Source organism: Chiloscyllium plagiosum, unplaced genomic scaffold (assembly GCF_037043375.1).
Source record: "Chiloscyllium plagiosum isolate Xiang-an unplaced genomic scaffold, Cpla_swu_hap1 HiC_scaffold_4, whole genome shotgun sequence".
NCBI lineage: Eukaryota > Metazoa > Chordata > Chondrichthyes > Orectolobiformes > Hemiscylliidae > Chiloscyllium > Chiloscyllium plagiosum.
The window spans coordinates 30,373,402-30,394,696 of NW_028270142.1; the positions used below are offsets into that span (position 1 = coordinate 30,373,402).

The 21,295-nt window shown below is 40.2% G+C and overlaps 1 protein-coding gene across 9 annotated transcripts in view; it reads right to left on the reverse strand.

Moving 5' to 3' along the window:
- Positions 1 to 354: 354 nt before the first annotated feature.
- The window catches only part of amph (amphiphysin), a 231,425-nt gene continuing 210,484 nt past the window's right edge, over positions 355 to 21,295 (reverse strand). For 6 of the 9 annotated variants that reach the window (XM_087986065.1, XM_087986060.1, XM_087986061.1 and 3 more), the window contains 7 exons: positions 20,701 to 20,814; positions 17,446 to 17,505; positions 15,166 to 15,225; positions 13,535 to 13,600; positions 8,907 to 9,197; positions 3,583 to 3,684; positions 355 to 1,456 (listed from right to left, as the gene is read on the reverse strand). In XM_087986065.1, the coding sequence (XP_087842191.1) occupies positions 1,349 to 1,456; positions 3,583 to 3,684; positions 8,907 to 9,197; positions 13,535 to 13,600; positions 15,166 to 15,225; positions 17,446 to 17,505; positions 20,701 to 20,814 (801 nt within the window). In that variant the 3' untranslated portion in view covers positions 355 to 1,348. The remainder of the gene's footprint in view (positions 1,457 to 3,582; positions 3,685 to 8,906; positions 9,198 to 13,534; positions 13,601 to 15,165; positions 15,226 to 17,445; positions 17,506 to 20,700; positions 20,815 to 21,295) is intronic. The other 3 variants (XM_087986066.1, XM_087986064.1, XM_087986067.1) reach the window with 3 other exon arrangements.

Sequence of the window (21,295 nt, forward strand, 5' to 3'; positions counted from 1 at the left end):
ATATTAACATTTGTATAATATTAAATATCCTGCTTAACTACAATTTGCCGTATTTAATGTAGAAAGCTGCATCATCCTTAAAACAGGCAGGAAAGAAAATGGCACATTGGATTTTCTGAACAGTGAATAAACACATCAAAGAGTACAGTTCCATCTTCAACTGCCGGGGATTTAGTATCAACTGGGTGGGATTGCAATAAAGCAAAAATCTAGAGAAGGATTTCACTGAAACAATTGGTGTTCTGCCCAGTTATTCATGAATATTTAGATCCTACAGATGAAAATGCACCCCACAGTGTGAGCTTGGGTTTGTGACATTCCAACTCTGAAATGACAGGAGACAAGGTGCAGCACTGCTTTGCTTTTTCTTTATTCCTGCACGAGCAGTGAAATAAATAACAATGATCACAGAACCACACATTGATACAGTTACAACGTCTATTGTAAATGTTGAATTTATTTTGTTGCATGTTTCACTTAACCAGAATAAAACATGCCAATCTGTTGCTGCAAGGATAAATAAAGCCTGTGGTTTTAAATAACTGATATACCATTTTATTTCACCTTTAAAGGACCTGCGGACATCTGTGTTGATTATATGGAAGAGTGGAAAAGCATCCTCCAACCAGTAGGTGGAGGAGTCTTGTTCCTTCTGATTCTGGATTTTACAATCTTAATGCACAATACGTTACAAACACAAGTTTTTTAGATTTGTTTTGGCAATAAAGCAACAATATTTGTTCAAAAACAGCCAACTGGAATTGCTGTGAAATATAGGGTGAAGAAATACGTAAAGTAGGGTTACGTACACTGTATTACTGAAAAGACAGCTCTTCAACCCTATGTATAGGAATGAAAACAAATTATAGTAAACGTATTAAAGATTGGTAAGTATACATAGATTATTTAACTATTTGACAAACTACTGAACTATGGTGCATGACAACAAACTTATATAGTGCATGGTGCAAAGCATAAATTTGTTATCTGGAGGATTACACTAGCATTATACTGATAGGGGTTCATTCAAGAATCAACATGAACTCCAGGAGAATACAAATAAACATGGAGTTGCACTTTGATAAGCAAATACATATTAATTTGTGTAGTTGGTTCAAAATAGTTATATTGAGGTCAATGCCATGCTTCCAGCTAATTTAATCCTATATACATTTCCTCTCTTCATTGTGTTTACCAAGTGCTTTTGACCTCCCCTATTAGCTTTCCAACTCCGATATTACCCTTTGAAGATTCTAAGGACACAACTGTGTTGTGGGAGACCATGTGGTTTGCAGAACAAAGTCCTGCTTTTCTGTTAACTTCCACACAGATAGACCACGGCTGAAGTCTACTCCAGTTGCTGAGTGAAGTTCTTGGGAAACAAACCTTTCAAGGCATTGGCAGCACCGTCCTGTAACCAATTGGACTCCTTTATGCCTGTGAGCCATCCAGCATCCTGTAAGGGTGAAGAACATATTCATTTGTCTTCTCAGGTCAATGTAAAATGTCATGTACCATTTAAAGAAGAACAAGGTTAACTATCCACCAACCTCTACCCTAAACCCTTGGTCCTGATCAATATTTATTGATCGTGATATTATTAAATTAGATCCTTTTGTGTTTGTCTGTTTCCTGTAGTAGATTCATAGTTGGCAAATTTGATTGCACAGTGCACAACAAAAATGAACATCTCTCCAATTTTGTAGGGAGCAGAACTTCTTTAGTGTGTATGAAAAGAATTGATTGAGGAAAAGCATTGACGCACAAAACATGACTTCTGCCATATGCTCCCTATAACTGCCTCTCACCACTGGAAGTGTGGAGGTTGAGACTGCACAAACATATTGACAAAGACTTTTGCTGCGGTCACTGCACACTTAGAAAACATATGACATATCAGATCTTTGCTACCTGAGAAAAGAACTATCTAACTTAATCACTTGGTTGGTAGCCCTGTATGTTATGGTAGCTTAAGTACATACCTAAATACTGTGGTTTTTAAATGCAATAAAGGCTCGCAGCTACAAAAATGTGATTCAGTAAATTATTGAGGGAATGGTATCTTTTTCGATAAATTATAGAAGAGTTGGAAGCTTTGCTGATATCCTGGCCAACGTTCCTCCCTCACTCACAGCACCAAATAGTTATTCTTCTCAACTGATGTTCATGGAATCTTATGAATTAATGGGTTGTTGTGACTTGCATGATAAGTGTGAATACACATCAAAAGGAAATAAAGCACTTTTGGAGGCTAGTGATGTCGCGGACATAATACAAGTGAAAGTATTTTTTTATTTTGCAAACAAAAATCCTCCTTAGAAACTATATGGAACGCTCTACCAATTCCAAAAGCAGAAGTTCAGTGTGACCCTAATCAACTTCTCTAACATTCAGAAAAAATTCATGACAACTATGTATTATTTTAGAAAGTTGGCTACTCTCAAACAATCATCAAAACCGCTAACATTCTGCAGCTCTTGAAAATATCTTTGCACTAAACCTTTTGAATTTTCACTCTTGTCAACAGACACCTTCCTGCAAGTGCACAAGATTCTGGAAATTAAGTTGCATTATGGGCAGAGTTTCCAATCTGAACATTTAGAATCATAAAATCCCTTCAGTGTAGAAACAGGCCATTTGGCCCAACAAGTCCACTCCGACCCTCTGAAGAACATCCCACCCAGACCCAGCCTCTTATGGGTAATTTAGCATGGCAAATCCACCTAACTTGCACATCTTTGGACTGTGGGAGGAAACCCACACAGGGATAATGTGCAAACTCCACACAGACAGTCGCCCAAGGGTGGATTTAAACTGGCGTCTCTGGTGCAGTGAGGCAGCTGTGCTAACCACTGAGCCACCATGCCTTATTAAAGATTTAATAAATCTTTACACTCAATACCTTTAATTTCCAAATTTTTGAATTGTTTTGTCTCAGTGTGATGCGAAAATAGTATGAAAAATAACTTTTCAGATAACTTTTATTATAACAAAGTAAATTATGTCAGGCATTGCTGGATCTTGGTCATCCCTATTAGCTTCATGGGGCCTTCTGAAATATGGAGGGCTTAACCTGTGGCCAGGGAGTAGCATGAGCTACATGGTTAGGGAAGGATGTTTGTGGAGCAAGCAATGATGGTGGCTTCAGTTTTCCCACTCCTTAGCAGGAGGAAGCTAATGAGTGTCAGACAAGTAATCTATCAACATGGAGAAAGCTAAGAGGCTGAAGAGATAATGGCGATTTAGAATTGCTTCCCAATGATGTGGAGATTGTCACCTATTAACTCCACATGAACGCAATTTAATAGGCCAAACTGTGGCCAATCTCCATTAAATATCTACAATTTAAGGTTTCTGATCTATCTCTTGTTAAGAAGCTCAAACAAGGTAGCAATAGAGGTGGATACAATTATAACATTTAAAAGATATTTTCAAGATAATATAATAGGAAAGGTTTGGAGGGATATGGGGCAAACACCAACAAATGGGGCTAGTTCAATTTACCAAAGGGTTTGTTTCTGTGCTGTATGGATCTATGAACTCTATAAACAGCTCTCACCTACCTATATGATTTCTACTTACCTGATCTTCTATTAATTCAGATGGAACCACCAACACAATATCCCCACGCTGCAAACTAAGTTCATCTGCATTAGCAGCTTCAAAGGTATGGAGCGCTCGAACCTGTTGGAAAATTCAACCATAAAATGTCTGGTTGATATGGCATCCAACACATCAAACTCCACTTCATCTTGCATATGATATTAACAGCCACATACTGGATTACTACTTCAACTTTCAGCTTGCAGTGTTCTGAAAGTCCAGGATACACACCTCTGATGTTCACAGAAAGAAGAAAGAGGTTATTAATTGTCAGCCTTGGATCAGTGATAGCGTGCTTGCATCTGGGTCCATAGGTTTAGAATTCAAGTTGTACTCCAGAGACTTGAATGTATCATCTGGGCTGAAAGTTCAGTGCAATCATGAGGGAGTACTGAATGGTCAAAAGTGCCAATTCTTTGGATGAGTTGCCTGGGCTTTGTCCAGCCTCAGACATAGATATAAAAAATACACTTTTTAGAAGACAGGTGTTTCTTCAGAGTCCTGATCAATAGTTATTCATACACCAACATTGGGCTATGATCTCTTTGCTGTGCACAAATTAATTTGTGAAATTGCCTACCTTACAAACAATGTTTTGACTGTAATAATATTAATATAAATGTGTCACATTAATATTAATGTACTTTCTTTCTACCTATAATGTGTAACCCCTCAAAATGCAAATATATTTCTCCATTTGAATAACTGACAGTTTGATAGGATTCTAGATAATCCAGGATGGAGGATGGTAAAAAGTTGTAGCTTTAAGAGCTGCTCCTTTTTTGTGAGGTATTTTCAGTGTTGGACTTGATTTCCTCAAATTCTGGGAGCAGTAATTACTGTTTTATAAGCTGTTGATTCGTTTTTGAACTTTGGGAAAAAAAAATCAGAACAACGGCACTTTAAAAAGGAGGAAGAGACACAAAGGTAGTGACCACATGGGAAGTGAATTAAATGGAGGAATAAACCTGCACTGTTGTCTGACCCAGCAGTAACCTGTACTTCACTGTCTCTATTTGGTTTCAAGTATTTCTGCACATTTGAGTGCATCTAAGAAAAATTAACATACAGCGAAATTCACAGCTGACCTTGGAGAAACTTGTGAGAGGGAGCTCACAGCAGGTGGGCAGCTAACTGGCTAGTTTTTAAGTGTAGTATAGCAACCCTACGGCGTGGAAACAGGCCCTTCGGCCCAAAAGGTTCACACCAACCATCCAAAGAGTAATCCACCCAGACCCATTCCTCTACCTTATTATTCTACATTCACCCCTGACTAATGCACCTAACCTACACATCCCTGAACACTATGGGCAATGTAGCATGGCCAATTCACCGAACCTGCACATCTTTGGATTGCGGAGGAAATCCACAGATACACGGGGAGAATGTGCAAATTCCATACAGACAGTCGCCCGAGGCTAGAATCGAACCCAGGTCCCCGGCACTGTGAGGCAGCAGTGCTCACCACTGAGCCACCGCGCTGCCCTCACGGTAACTTTACTGTTCTTCTTTTGTAAATCTATAATAGTGAATAGAGTTGGTTCTTTTTTGATGAAATGTTTTTATTGAAATCTGTCACTTGATTTAACTTTAAAAATATAAAGATATACGTACTAAGTTAGTCTGGACCAGTGTTTTTAGAGCAGTAAGACTTGCTATTTTTTGAGTCCGTAGATTGTTAAGCTGCAAAGATGGCCAAAGTAGTGTGATGTGCTCTTCCTGTTGGATATGGGAGATTACGGAGCATTTCCATGTTACTGATGATTATATCTGCAGGAAGTAAGTTTGGTTGCGAATTCTATCATATTGCATAGATAGGTTGGAGCAGCCGTTAGAGGCAATGAAGAACTTACAGAAGCTAGGGGGTGTGATGAATGGAAGTTGCAGGAAGGAAGATAAACTGAAGATATAGTCAGATAGATGGGTTAACTCCAGGAAAGGTAGAAGGTATAGGCAAGTAGTGCAAGAGTCTCCTGTGGCTATCCGCATCTCAAGCAAGTCTGCTGTTTTGGAAAATGTAGGGGGTGATGGACTCTCAGGGAACAGCCAAGTTTCTGGTATCGAGACTGGCTGTAATGTACTGTATGCCAAGTTCCAAGCGATTGATTGTGATAAGGGACTCTCTAGTCAGAGGCACAGACAGATGTTTCTGTGGCCAACAGTGAAACATTAGAATGGTGTGCTGCCTCTCTGCTGGATATCTTGGAGAAGGTGCAGAGTATTGTCAAAGGGGAGAGAGACTAGCAGGAGGTTGTTATACGCATTGCAACTAATGACATAGGACGGGAAAATGATGAGATTCTGAGGAGAGAATATAGAAAGTTAGGCAAAAATTTAAAAAGACAGTCCTTGAAGGTAGTAATATTTGGATTACAACCAGTTCCACGCGCTACTGAGGTTAGGAATAGGAAGATAGAGCAGATGAATGCATGGCTGGTGCAGGGAAGCATTCAGTTTTTGGATCATTGGAATCTCTTCTGGGGTAGAAATGACCTGTACAGGAAGGACAGACTGAACCTGAATTAGAAGGGGACTAATATACTGGCGGGGAGATTTACTGGAGCTGCTCAGGAGGATTTAAACTAGTTTGTGGTGGGACCGGAGGGATAGTGAGGAAGGAGATCAGTCTGAGACTGATACAATTGGAAAAAGGGGCAAGTCAAACAGTCAGGGCAGGCAGGAACAAACCAGAGAACAAGATAGCACTGATAAGTTAAACTGCACTTATTTCAATGCAAGACGTCTAACAGATAAGGCAAATGACTCAAGGCATAGTTGGGAACATGGGATTGGGATATCATAGCAGTTATAGAGACATAAGTCAGGGATGGACAGCACTGGCAGCTTAATATTTCAGGGTACAGATGCTATGGGAAGGATCAAAAGGAGACAAGAGAGAAAGGAGAGAGGCATTTTTGATTAGGAATAACATTACAGTTATACTTAGGGAGGATATTCTTGGGAATACATCCAGGGAAGTTATTTAGGTGGAACTGAGAAATAAGAAAGGGATAATCACCGGATTGTACTATAGACGCCCCAATAGTCAGCAGAAAATTGAGAAACAAATTTGTAAGGAGATCTCAGTTATGTGTAAGAATAATAGGGTGGTTATGGTAGGGGATTTTAACTTACCAAACATTGACCGGGACTGCCGTAGTATTAAGGGCTTGGATGGGCAGGAATTTGTTAAGTGTGTACAAGAAAACTTTCAGATTCAGAATATAGAGAAGGTGCAAAATATGACCTACTCTTGGAAAATATGGCAGGGCAGGTGACTGAGGTGTCTGGGGAAGCATGTTGGGGCCAATAACAATAATTCTATTAGTTTTAAAATAGTGGTAGAAAAGCTTAGACCAGAACATAAAAGTTGAAGTTCTAAGTTGGAGGAAGGCCAATTTTGACGGTATGAGGCAAGAAATTTCAAAACTTGATTGGGGGGGCAGATATTTGTAGGTAAAGGGACAGCTGGAAAATGGTAAGTCTTGAAAAATGAGATAATAAGAGTCCAGACACATGTTCCTGTGAGGGTGAAGGGCAAGGCTGGTAGGTATAGGGAATGGTGGATGACTAGAGAAATTGAGGATTTGGTCAAGAAAAAGAAGGTAGCATATGTCAAGTATAGTTAGCAGAGATCATGTGAATCTTTAGATGAGTTTAAAGGCAGTAGGAGAATACTTAAGAGGGAAATCAGGAGGGCAAAAAGGCGACATGAGATAGCTTTGGCAAATACAGTTAAGGAGAACCCAAAGGGATTCTATAAATACGATAAGGACAAAAGGGTAACGAGGGAGAGAATAGGGCCACTTAAAGATCAGCAAGTCTGCCTGTGTCTGGAATGCCAGGAGATAGGGGAAGATTGTAAATGAGTATTTTGCATCGATGTTTACTGTGGAGAAGGATATGGAAGATATAGAATGTGGTGAAATAGATGGTGACATCTTAAAAAAATGTCCGTATTACATAAACGCTGGATGGTTTAAAATGCATAAAGGTGGATAAATCCCCACGATCTGATCAGGTGTACCCTAGAACTCTGGTAAATGAGGGAAGTGATTGCTGGGTGGAGTGGATAGGTGGAAAGGACGATGGATAGGTTGTACATGTAGGACAGGTAAAGAAGGCAGTGCTGAGTTGGAAGGTTGGATCTGGAATAAGATAAGGGAAGGGGAAATGAGGAAACTGGTGAAATCTACATTGATCCCGTGTGGTTCGTGATGTACCGCTTTCTGACTCTATGACTCCATGAAAGAAATTTTGGATGGATGGGGAGAGACATAGAGACTATTTGCAGATGAAATGTATTGACGAAGGGTAAGAAAATATAGTTCTCATCTGCTCTATTTAGCAAAACCTAGTGAACACAGATTTTCTTTCTTAGTGTGGAAGGACTAATTTTTCCATTTTAGTCTCCAACAGGGAGGTTATTTGAAGAGACAGTAGCTCAGAGATGTGGATCCAACACAGATTTAGTCGTGGAATATCTCTAATCTCAGTTTCAATTGCCCTCTGGATGATCTGGCTGGAGATTGTTGTTGGGGTTGAAGAGGGGGGCATGTTGTAGTGGTGAAATACTATCTAGAGACCTACACAGTCTATTATCAATATGTCCTGCCAGCACAGAAGAAAGTTTGCTTCCAAGAAAGGCCAAATGAATGCTTAATACAGTTATTTTTAAAAATGGATCTTCTGAATGATAGAACCCTCTTTCTCCTGATTGGGGAATCACTGATGCAAGGTCATCAATTTAAGATTCTCATGAAAAGGGAGATTAGGAGAAATGAATTTACACAGAAGGATTTTAGACCATTTTAAGCAGTAAGTGTTTGAGACATCTTTTAAATTGATAAATATTTGGAGCAGAGGCAGATTTAAGGCTTCATGGAGTGAACGAATCACTGGGATTAGATTTGGATTGGTCTAGGGAAGTGTTAGCACAAATATTAGCACATCCGTTTCTACTGTACATGTTTGTGTGAGAGCGCCAGTGTGTCTGTGGAGGAAAGCTTAGATCTCCTGTCAGTTGAAATTACTGAACATTTAGCCACATGTTCAGAATTCCAGCCTGTGGAAGATATGATACCCTTGAATTCTCGCCAATACTGAAGTGGAGGACAAGAAGTTAGCAATGAAAGAAACTGAGCGATCAGCTATAGCTGTAAGTGGTTACAGCAAAAAAAAACAAATCACTTTTGAAGCTCTTCAATATTGAGTTTTTTTGTAAATGTCTACACAAATGTAACATTGGATAATATTAGACAAAGCTTCTTGTTTGTTTAGTAGCAGAACCTAAAACATCTCACCTTGTACATGAACCCTGGAGGCATGCTCTGTGAGACAGAAACTTCATCTTCAGCTGCACTCTGTTGCTGAGGGACACTGGTGGTTTCTGCACTGTCATCTATCCCGATGCTATCTGAGCTCATTTCTTCAACCTGTTCTGGTGCACTGGCTGTTGCAGATGTGTTCATGTCTGTGACTGCCTTCTCCTCCTCCTCTGCTTGCACATCTTGAGTTTCATCCTCTGCTTGGTCTGGATCATCTTCACCTTCATGGTTGGATGCAGGCTGAACAACTACCGAAGGAACTGAAACCTTTGCAAAGTAAAAACTCAAGTTGAAGCAGCTCTCTTACAGAAATCTCTTCAAGGTAATATGCTACGACATTCCCAACATTGTGAGAAAATCAGATTGGGAATTTGAGAATTTGTGTAACCTGTCATTGACTTTGTGAAACAAAAACAGAAATTGCTGGAAAAGCTCAGCAGGTCTGGTAGTATCTGTGGAGAGAAATCAGAGTTAACATTTCAGGTCCAGTGACTCTTCCTCAGAATCTCAGGACAATAGGTTTATCGGAACAACATCACCTCCAAACCATACATTATCCTGCCTGTCCCAGACAATTAATAATAATTTCTTCTTAGTCCTTAGGTCAATTTCCTACATAATGGCATCATGGGAGTGATTTTGCTATACAATTGTAGCCATTCAGCACCATGGTCCACCACCATCTTCTTAGATCCAATTTGGGATGAGCAATAAATGTCAGCTCTGCCAGCAAAATCAATTTTCTGAGAAGAAATTTTATAAAAAACTTGTCAGATTAATAAATTTGGTTATATCACCATACTCAAAAAGTTGTAAATTCAAGCCACTCTTCAGTACTTGAAAGCAGGCAGATAACTTAATGCAGGTTGGGGGATGTGGGTTAGTTTGGGTATAATGTCATTCGGCACAGGAGTCACTGCAAATGAGGGCACACAGCTTTTATTACTAATCTCAACTTTGACTCAGTGGTGGCACGCTAGCTTTTGAGTTATGAAGGTTAGGGATGAAGTTCCACTTCAGAGACTGGAACTGATAGTCCAGTATGTTCACTGAGCAATGTCAGAGGTTCCACCTTTCTGATGAGTTTCTGTGAGCTGTACATGGAAATTTCCATGGTGCGCTTCAAAGAAGATGAGAGAAGTTCTTTCAGTGTACCGAACAACATTTATTCTACCAGCATTGACCAGAAGTGATTTAGTCATTTAATGCAGTGTGTGGAACATAACAGTTGGAGTAGGACATTCAGTGCCTCAAGTCTGCTCTAACATTCCATTAGATTATGGCTAATCTGTACCTAATTCCATTTACCCTGTATCCCCTGTTCACTAACAAAAGTCTATCAATCTTAGTCTTGAAAATTAAATTGACCAAACATTTACAATCTTTTGGTGAGGAGAGGAATTCAAATTTCCAATGTCTTTTATGCAAAATGATGTTTTCAAGTTTTACTCATAGAGTCATACAGCACAAAAACAAACCTTTCAGTCCAACTTGTCCTTGCTGACTGAGTTTCCCAAACTAAATTAGTCCCAATTGCCGGCATTTGGTCCATATCTGTCTAGACCTTACCTATTCATGTACCCTGTCCAAATGTCTTTTAAATGTTGTAACTGCACCTGCATCTATTACTTCCTCTGGCAGTTCATTCCACGACCAAACTACCTTCCGTGTGAAACAAGTTGCCCCTCAGGTCCCCTTGAAATCTTTCTCACCTCATCCTAAATATGTGCCCGCGGATTTTGAACTCCCCTACCCATGGAGAAAAGACCTTTGCTGTTTACCTTATCTATGCCTGTCATGATTTTATAAATCTCTATAAGATCACTCCTCAATCTCCTACTCTCCAGTGAAAGAAGTCCCAGCTTATCTAGCCTCTCCTGAGAACTCAAACCCTCCAATCCCAGTGACATCCTTGTAAATCTTTGCTGCACACTCACCAATTTAATAATATCCTTCCTATAGCAGGGTGACCAGAACTGTACACCATACTCCAAAAGCAGCCTTACCAATGTCCTGTACAACTGCAACATGACATCCCAACTCCTATCTCAATACTCATGGAGGCAAGGTGGCAAAACACCTTCCTTACCACCCTGTATACCTGTAATGCAACTTTCACAGAGCTATATTACTGAACTCTTAAGTCTCTCTGTTGAACAATACTCCCAGGACCCTACCATTAACTGTATAATTCCTACCCTTGCTGATCTTACCAAAATGCAATACCTTCCATTTATTAATTTGAAAAATTGATCCTGCCTATTCTGAGTTCCGTGACTGGGGGGAATAATATTGTGATGTTTTTCCTTGCATTCCATGCTGAGGAACACCCTCAGTGGCAAATGAACAGACCCTCTAACCCCTATAAACATTTTGGTTTGATCTCATAACCTGGAAGATCATGTCATGGTCCAGGATGTTGTTATTCCACCAATGCCCAGCATTGACAATATGGTGCTGGAGGTTGTTATGAGATTTTTGTCTGGACTCCATGATCACCATGATGTTGAAATTATCAGCTGCTACATTCAAGTTTACTAAGAGAATGTAGAACAACAGCACTCTGACTGGGAACACCAAACTGGACTTATTAAACCTGCACCCTTGGTGCACTCCCTTGCAGTGGTGAGACCTGGACAATATTTGTTAGGCAGGAGAAAACAAAAAGGTGACATGTGATAGCTTTGGCAAATAGGGTTAAGGAGAATCCAAAAGGATTTAACAAATAAATTGAGGATAAAAGGGTAACTCGGGAGAGAATAAGGCTCAAAGATGAGCAAGGCTGCCAATCTTTGAAACTACAGGAGATGGGGAGGTACTAAACGAGTATTTTGCATCAGTGTTTACATTGGAGAAAGATATGGAAGATATAGAATGTGGGGAAGTAAACAGCGATATCTTGAAAAGTGGTCATATTATATAAGAGGAGGTACTGAACAGCTTAAAATGCATAAAGGCGGATAAGTGCTCAGGACTTGATCAGTTGTACCTGAGTGCTCTGTGGTAAGCTAGGGAAGTGATTGCTGGGTCTTTTACTGAGATATTTGTATCATCGATACCCACAGGTGAAGTGCCGGAAGACTGGAGGTTGGCTAACATGGTGCCACTATTTAAGGAAAAACGAGAAGGAAAAGCCAGGGAACTATAGACATCAGTGAGCCTGATAACGGTGGTGGGCAAATTGTTGGAGGGAATCCTGGGGGACAGGATTTACATGTATTTGGAAAGGCAAAAACTGGTTAGGCATAGTCAACATGGCTTTATGCGTGGGAAATCATGTCTCACAAACTTGATTGAGTGTTTTGAAGAAGTAACGAAGAGGATTGATGAGAGCAGAATGGAATCTATATGGAATTCAGTATGGCTTTAACAAGGTTCCCAATGGGAGACTGATTAGCAAGGTTAGATCTCATGGAATACAAGGAGAACTAGCCATTTGGATACAGAACTGGCTCAAAGGTAGAAGACAGAGAGTGGTGGTGGAGGGTTGTTTTTCAGACTGGAGGCCTGTGACTAGTGGACTGCCACAAGGATCGGTGCTGTGTCCATTGCTTTTCATCATTTATGTAAATGATTTGGATGTGAACATTGGGGGTATAGTTAGTAAGTTTGCAGATGACACCAAAATTGGAGTAGACAGCAAAGAAGGCTACCTTAGAATACAACAGGATCTTGATCAGATGAACCCAATGGGCCAAGGAGTGGCAGATGGAATTTAATTTAGATAATTGTGAAATGCTGCATTTTGGGAAGGCAAATCAGTACAGGACTTATACACTTAATGGTAAGGTCCTGGGAAGTGTTGCTGAACAAAGAGACCTTATAGTGTCGGTTCATAGTTCCTTGAAAGTAGAGTCGCAGCTGGATAGGATAGTGAAGAAGGCGTTTGGTGTGCTTTCCTTTGTTGGTTAGTGCATTCAGTATTGGAGTTGGGAGGTCATGTTGCAGCTTTACAGGACTTTGTTTCAGCCACTTTTTGAATACTGCGTGCAATTCTGGTCTCCCTGCTATGGGAAGGATGTTGTGAAACTTGAAAGGGTTCAGAAAAGGGTTGGAGGGTTTGAGCTATAGGGAGAGGCTGAATAGGCTGGGCATGTATTCCCTGGAGCATTGGAGGCTGAACGGTGACCTTATAGATGTTTATAAAATCATGACAGCATGGATGGGATGAATAGCAAAGGTCTTTTTCCTGGGTTGGGGGTGTCCGAAACTATAGGGGATACGTTTAAGATGAGAGGAGAAAGATTTAAAGGGGACCTAAGGGGCAACTTTCTAATGCAGAGGGTGGTGTTTGTATGGAATGAGGAAGTGGTGGAGGCTGGCACAATTACAATATTTAATTGGTGTCTTGAACAGGAAGGGTTCAGAGGAATGTGGGCCAAATGCTGGCAAATGGACTAGTTTATTCAGGATATCTAGCTGGCATGAACGAGTTGGACCAACGGGTCTGTTTCCATGCTGTACATCTCTATGGCTCTATATTGACTATCACCTTTTGGAATGAGCTGTAATAATTAGCTTTTTATCCATGTTTTCTATTGCATGTTCACAGATAGATTTCTGATTCTGGGTACAGGAATCGGGTTTAGAGGTTGGATCTGTACCTGTGAAGGCTCTAAGTCATCAGACGTTGCCTGGCCTTGTTCCGTCTCTGCCTCAGGTGTCACGTTCTGTCAGATAAAAAGCCAGATCAGATTCAAAAGCAGGTCTTTACGGCACTTGAGTTCCTTTATATGTTAATGTGGACAATTAAGATTTTGTACAAGAAGATTATAGTGCCTTGGCATTCAACTGTTGAAGAATTACATTTAAATTTCTATTGCATCCATTGGTTCAACTCTTCATTATGTTCTTTGAGTGGTATGTATATTGAAGCATATTTATCAGTCAAAATGGGTTCGCACAAATGGGTTTCAGGATGTATAATGTATTTCATGTGTTATTTTGTCATAGGTTAGAATGAAAATTCTGGGCCTTCAAAGCACCTCTGCTCCTAGTGGAGAGTCGCCATTGACTAGAACACAGCGAACTGGGTGTGAAGGTTAGGGTGTTGAACTGATAGTGCCCTTGGCTGCTCACTCATGAAATGATACAACCTCCTCCACAATTTATACTGCACTCTGTAAGGTGCGGTGCTGTACTGGGAGAAATGCCTCATACAGTATAAAGTGTTTCATTGAGGGAGTTGGAGGTGAGGGACATCAGTATTTAATCTGTCTCTATTTCTTTAGTTTAGGATTAAAGCTATTAAAAAGAAAATATATTCTTATACAGATATGACAAATGGATAAATATTAACAGGAAGCCAGATACCATTATTTATAAAACGTTAAATTATTAGAGATTTTGGATTGAAGCTTCCTTAATATCTGACTGATATTCTCTACTTCAATCTTGTCAATGACAATTTACACCAAGATTTCCCATGATGCTCATCAACCTATCCCAAATATACACAAAAAAAAGACAAAATGAGCCAAGATAATTGCAATCATTTTTAAGAAAATATAGGTTCTAATGCCATCAAAACTTATTCATATTTATACTGATCTAGTACAGGTCTCAGGAATGAGTAATAATTAAACAATAGGAAATGCCAGAAATAGTGACTGTGAGGTCAGACTGGGCAAAAGCTTTTGCTGTAGGTGTACACCCCCTTAGAACAGGCTTGGATATTGGAAACCAGCATTGTCTAACCTTTTACGCAAAGGAGTTTGGAGAGACTGGGCGAGTGTTAAAAACTGAGACTCACTCAATGAGATATCAATGGTCATGACTCAGGAAGTGATTGAGGAAATTTACTTGTTGCACTGTTTTGATGAAACAGCAGCATAAAATCACAACTCTTTTATTGCAGCATGATGGAGATTTTTAGTTTGCACATCACAAACTAATTTCACCTCCAACATGGAACTACACCTGCCAGGAACCTACACAAGGGCTTTAGGATCGCTAGGATCTTCTTTTCCTTGAGACCATCGCTGGAATTCAATGGATCCCGTGGTATTTTCTAATCTAGATCGTAGATTGTATGAAGAGAATTGTAAAATACTGGGTATGCTCATGATATAATCTCCGAGGCTCTCAAAATATAATCTGCCACATGATTGCAGCATGGTTTAAGTTTCCAGCTTCCTTGTTTGAATAAAAGCGAGACTAGATGGCAAATATTTAACTGGAGTGAGCAGGTAATACAACTTAAATCTAACCCAGTCCTCTGGAAATATTTACATACCTCAGTGCTTTCAGTCTCAGCACCTATGACTGGCTCCTGCACCTCAGGCTCCTTAATCTCCTTGATGGGGAATAAAACAGAGGATTTATTTGTATTGAGCATGGAATGGTACTATGCTGCATAACAAAAGCAAGCTATTTGGCTCATCAAATATGGCACTGGTGGTTTTGATTTACCACTTTCCTGCTTACTCACCACAACCCTAATCACGGTATTTCTCTTTTTTCAAATATCAATTTGATTTCCCTGTTAAAAACAATGTGTGGGCTTTGCCTCAGCAATGGTCTCTACCTGAGGACAGAGGATGCTAATGAATCTTGCCGTAAAATAATTTTTACCAATTGCCCTTTCGCAAAATCCTTTGCAAAGTACCGAAGGCTTAACACTTCACTAGAGTATGGTTAAAGGAAGTTTCTAACTGAATGAAATCCATACCAAATGCACAATAGTCATCCAATAGAATAGCTATGTCTCTTCTTCCTTCACAAATACTTTGATAGAATACAAGTCATGTTGCAGCTGTATAAAACTTTCGTTAGGCCACATTTGAAGTATTGTGTGAGGTTCTGGTTGCCACACTATGGGAAGGATGTGGAGGTTTTGGAAAGGATGCAAAAGAGGTTTCCAAAGATGTTGCCCTGGATTGGAATGTATTTGCTGTAAGGATAGACTTAGATTGTTTTCGCTAGAGTATTGGAGGCTGAGCACCCTCTGAATTTGTGGAGGATAGAAGTATATAAAATCATGAGATGCATTGATAAGGTGAATAGTTGGGGATTTTCCCCAGGATGGAAATGTCAATTACTACGAGGCATTTAATGTGAGAAGGGGGAATTTTAAAGGCGACGTGGGAGGCAAGTCTTTCCATAGAGGATGGTAGGTGCCTGGAAAGCACTGCCAGGGGAGATGGTGGATGCAGATATGATGGCAACATTTAAGAGCCATTTAGACAGACACATGAACAGACAGGCTTTAGAGGAATACAAACCATATGCCAGCAGATAGGATTAGTTAGAATGGCAGCATGCTCAGTATGACCTGGTGGGCCTATGGGCCTGCTCCTGCGCTGTATAGTTCTATACTCCATTGGAGGCAGAGTCAAGAAAAGAGGCATGTGAATAATCTCCAGTGTCAGGGGTTTGTGTGGTGAGAAAACACTTGGGCTTCCCAACCTAGAAGCAGATAGCTGAGAGGTGCTCTGATGTTATTATAAATACCAAAATATTCCACCATGTTCAGAGAACCTGACTGCTCATATTTATATCTCAAATGGGGAAATACAATGAAGCATGCAACTTCTTCATTATGTTCAAAATTTCAATCCGAGTGTTTAGAGTGGGCTGGTGGCCCATCACCCCATTCTGGCATCATCTAAACCAGAGATTGGCAAAGGGGTCAGGAATCAGATTAGTAACACACAACTTTGTTTGTATTCTGGGGGTAAGGAGGAATTAAATGCCCCATTACAGTCTTACAACAGAAGAAAATCATTCAACCCATTGTAACTGTCCAGATTATCTTGGAAAGTGGTGGCTGTGTGAACACTCTGTCCTGCTATTACAAATTCCCAGACACTTAAATCCATGGACATAAACTCAGCTAGAGAGAAAGCATTCACAGAATAACTCCTCACAATATAGCCTTTTATTTTACGGAGAAAATCTGACAGATTCATTCAATTTGATCTGCAGAAACACACATGTGGCGAAAATGAGGACTGCAGATGCTGGAGATCAGAGTCAGAGTCAAGATTAGAGTGTTGCTGGAAAAGCACAGCAGGTCAGGCAGCATCCGAGGAGCAGGAAAAATGACGTTTCGAGCAAAAGCCCTTCATCAGGCTTTTGCCCGAAATGTCAATTTTCCTGCTCCTCGGATGCTGCCTGACTGGCTGCGCTTTTCCAGCACCACTCTAATCTAGACTCAGAAACACACATGCTTTTAAAAGAACATACACAGCAGACGACAAAGCCACAGTTGAAATGTGTTGAATCATTGTAAAATAGAAGCCTCACAAATGTGTTAAACGTAGCCCACAGTTTCTTCTTTTCTCAAATTCTGAATTAACACCAGTGCTGGTAAAGCTTTGCCATACAATAAACCACACACAATGGCTGGTACATCACTGTCCTTTTTTATAATGGGATGAGGAAGTATCTCTGACACACAAGAAACAATTTCATTTGCATAGAACTATCTGTAGGGATGAGATTTGATCATAAATATTTAATTTGAGCAGATTATCTACTCTTTTGTCCAGCTATTGAGGTACTATTTACATACCTCAGTGCTGTCAGTCTCAGCACTAACAGCTGGCTCCTGCACCTCAGGCTCCTTAATTTCCTTGATGGGAGAAAAGGGAATTATTTCAACTGAATGTACCTCAAGTATCATATTTTAAATTCAGAAGTGTTAAGTATTAGAACATGATGTGGTCTCAGGGATGGCTGATTGGTTAAGATGATTTTTCTAGCAATGGGTGCTTTTTATAAACATGACAACAGGTTCAGAGACAAAAACACTTCAATACTGAGATGGACTGCCCAATCTACTAAACAGAGCAATGGTAGGCTGTGCATCTTTTGGTAATATGGACATTTAGACTATGAATTTGTACCAAGACAAAACCACTGTGATTATTATTAAAAACAAAAAATGCTGTAAATGCTCAGAAGATCTGATGAAATCTGTGAGAAAAGGGAGAAGCTTAATGGCCTGAATTATTCCGGAGCTCAGCCAACTTGGAATCACTTTAAAATAGTGGTCAAGAATCAAATCCAGGACTTCCATTCTTACTCCCATTTTGACAGTTTTCCCTGACAGATGATAAAGATGTAGGTATCCAATATACACACAACATAGCCATGCTCATGTCACACGCTAGTTCTTGTATGCAACGCCAAGAACAGTATCTCATTTTCCACCTGGGGATGCTGCAGCCCCTAGGATTAAACATAGAGTTCAATAACTTTGCAGCCTGATCACATCCTTCTATGTTTTCTACTCACACTCCACATTCTGGTCCTATCTTGACATGAGTTGCTTTTAGCACAGCCCATCCAATCTCACCCACTCTTAGTCTTATTATCACATTATTTGGGTTGCTTTCAATTTAGCCAACCCATTTTTTTTTAACCTTTTCTCAGGCCTTATTTTCACTTCTTCACATCCTGGTTGACTATCAAGAATCCCCATGTCTGCCTACCCTTTTTGTATCTCCGTTTATCTGGGCTCCGTCTCCACTCATCCACCCCCCCCTCCCTCCACCCTCCTCACCCCCACAATTTCGTGTTCCGCATAAATACCATGTTTTCCCAGCTGCTATCAGTTCTGATGAAGAGTCACTGTAATCTAAACATTAACTCTGCTTTCTCCCCACAGATGCTGCCAGATCTGCTGAGTTTCTTCAGCAATTTCTGTTTTTGCAAAAATAAAAGATTTAGAGGAAGCAGAATAATGAACAGCTATCATTGAAAGCAAAAGCAGGGAAAATATGACAGAAGAAAACAAAACCAGCAATGCGAGGGAAACATGTAAGTAGAGGTTACAATCTGAAATTACTGAACTCAATACTGAGTGTGGAAGGTTATGAATTAAGCACCAAAATGAAAGATGAATTTTTGTTCCTTAAGCTTGCATTAAGCATTATTGGAACACTGCAGGAGGCTCAGACAAAGAGCTCACAGCAAGTGGAAGCTCAGGGTCACATTTGCAGACTGAAAGGCAATTTCTGCAAAGATGTCTTAAAAATGAATTCAACAATTTCAGACTGTAACCATTTTGTTTTTTGCTGGCTTTGGTTTTATTCTCACTTTTTTCTTTTCATGCTTTCAGACTGCAGTTGCTCATCATTCAAACATTCGTCCTTCATCTGGGCACAATCTCTACTCCTTTGCTTATTCCATTATCCAGTACCACCAACCCTTTTGTCATTTAGTCTCCTCCATCTGCATCCCAACCTTTCACTTGCTTAAAACCTACTGCATTTCTAACTTTACCAGTTCTTATGAAACATTAACTCTTTCTTTGTCCCCAGATGCTAACTGACTTGCTAAGTATTCATAATATGTCTTTATTTTAGATTTCCAGCACTAATTTCCTTTAGGACTAGTGTAGCAGCTGCTCAGAGCACCAGCCTGTTATACCGTGGAACAGCGTGATGTAGCCCTATGGTTAGTGGATTGTTGAATCACTGTGGATTGGGGGCTAGCACTGCTGCCTCACAGTCCAGGGACCCAGGTTTAATTCCACCCTCGAATGACTATCTGTGTGGAGTTTGCACATTCTCTCCATGTCTGCATCCAATGATGTGCAGATTAGGTGGATTGGCCATGCTAAGTTACCCATAGTGCCCAGGGATGTGCAGGTTAGGTGGGTTAGCCATGCTAAGTTACCCGTAGTGCCCAGGGATGTGCAGGTTAGGTGGGTTAGCCATGCTAAGTTACCCATAGTGCCCAGGGATGTGCAGGTTAGGTGGGTTAGCCATGCTAAGTTACCCGTAGTGCCCAGGGATGTGCAGGTTAGGTGGGTTAGCTATAAGAAATGCATGGATAGGTTAGGGGGGGGGGAGTGGGTCTGGGTTGGGATGCTCTTCGGATTGTCGGTGTGGACTTGATGGGCTGAATGACCTGCTTCCACTATGTAGGGATTCTATGATTAAAAATATATCCCCATAGAGATAGCGCTCAGGATACCTGTGCTCCTAGTGTCAAGTTTGTCATTAAGGAAATGCTATTACAGGTTTGTTCCTTCTGCATTAGGAAGTCAGGAAACAAAATCAGAAAGAATATCATTCCCAGGCTACACTCCATTGTTCCTCTTTTTCCTCAATGGTGACAGGGGAATAGCATAATAAGTTGTAAATGAGTGCTAGGATAAAAAGAAACCCTGAACAGACACATTTGCTAGGTATAGGAGTGAACAGTCCTTGAGATCTACACTGTTACAGTTATTTGCAGATTTAAGCTTGTCCAAAGTGCTAGAGATGTTTGAAGTGTGTGTGTGTGTGTGTGTGTCTATGTTACAACCACGCACAAATGCTTAGATAGATATTGATATACACACATACATACACACATGGACACAAAGACATACGCAATTTTGCCAATAGGAATGCACACCACAGATACAGTGTTTGATTCTGGGTTGGAAAACAGTACAGACAAATTAACAACTAACTATTGTGCAATATATTTAGTATTACACAGGTTATGTTGATAATACCAGGCCCATTGCTGTGGTTTAGGCATTCATTTCTGGAGTCATTTAAATGACAGGAGCATACTTACAATTACAGTCAGAGAATGAATACTCAAACCTAGCTGAATTTAAATGAAGATGGAAAACAGGTAGTATGGGGGCTAGGGTGGGGATAAATTTCACAAGTGATTCGGTGGCAAGAAATACGTACATGCAAAACTGAAGAGTAAAAACATCGATGTTCTTGAGGAATAATAAAGTGGGGATGGCTGTGGTGATGGGATGAATGAAGCACTTACTGTGAGTGAAATCAGTCTGCAGTCAAACAGTGGGACTCACCACAACCTCCTCTGCAGCTGCCACACTGGGCACAGCAGAGAGAGCATCCTGGGGTGGCTCTGTACCTGCTGCTGGGGCCTTGGGCTCCTCACCAAGAGTGGATTCTGCATTGATCTTTGGAAAGTATGGTAAGGCAGCTGTGTTAACGCTTGATATACGCATGACATAAAATCTTAACACAATATGAAAAGGAAACAAAAGTCCCACTAATGAACTGCTTTCATCACTTCAACTTACCATCAAGGGTCTCCAAATGTTTTTTTTGACAGAAATTCAATGCTTACCACTCCCATACAATTAAAAATAGATTTTGAATTATTCAGTAAAGATAAATCTGTGACAGAAATACATAACTAAAACATTTTGAAGTGCTGACTCATTAAGAATGATAACAGAATTCCTGATTAATCTGACTCAAATACTTTTCAGGGTCACCATTCACAATTCAACATGGAATCAAGGATTCCCTTCCTAAAGTCTGAGTATCCATCATGTCAGCTCAGCTGGTTGATCACTTGTAAAACTAAGAAAGGTTCAATTGGTTCTGAACCAATTTGTTCAGTTTCCGTGAGTTTTATTTACATACAGAGGTGAA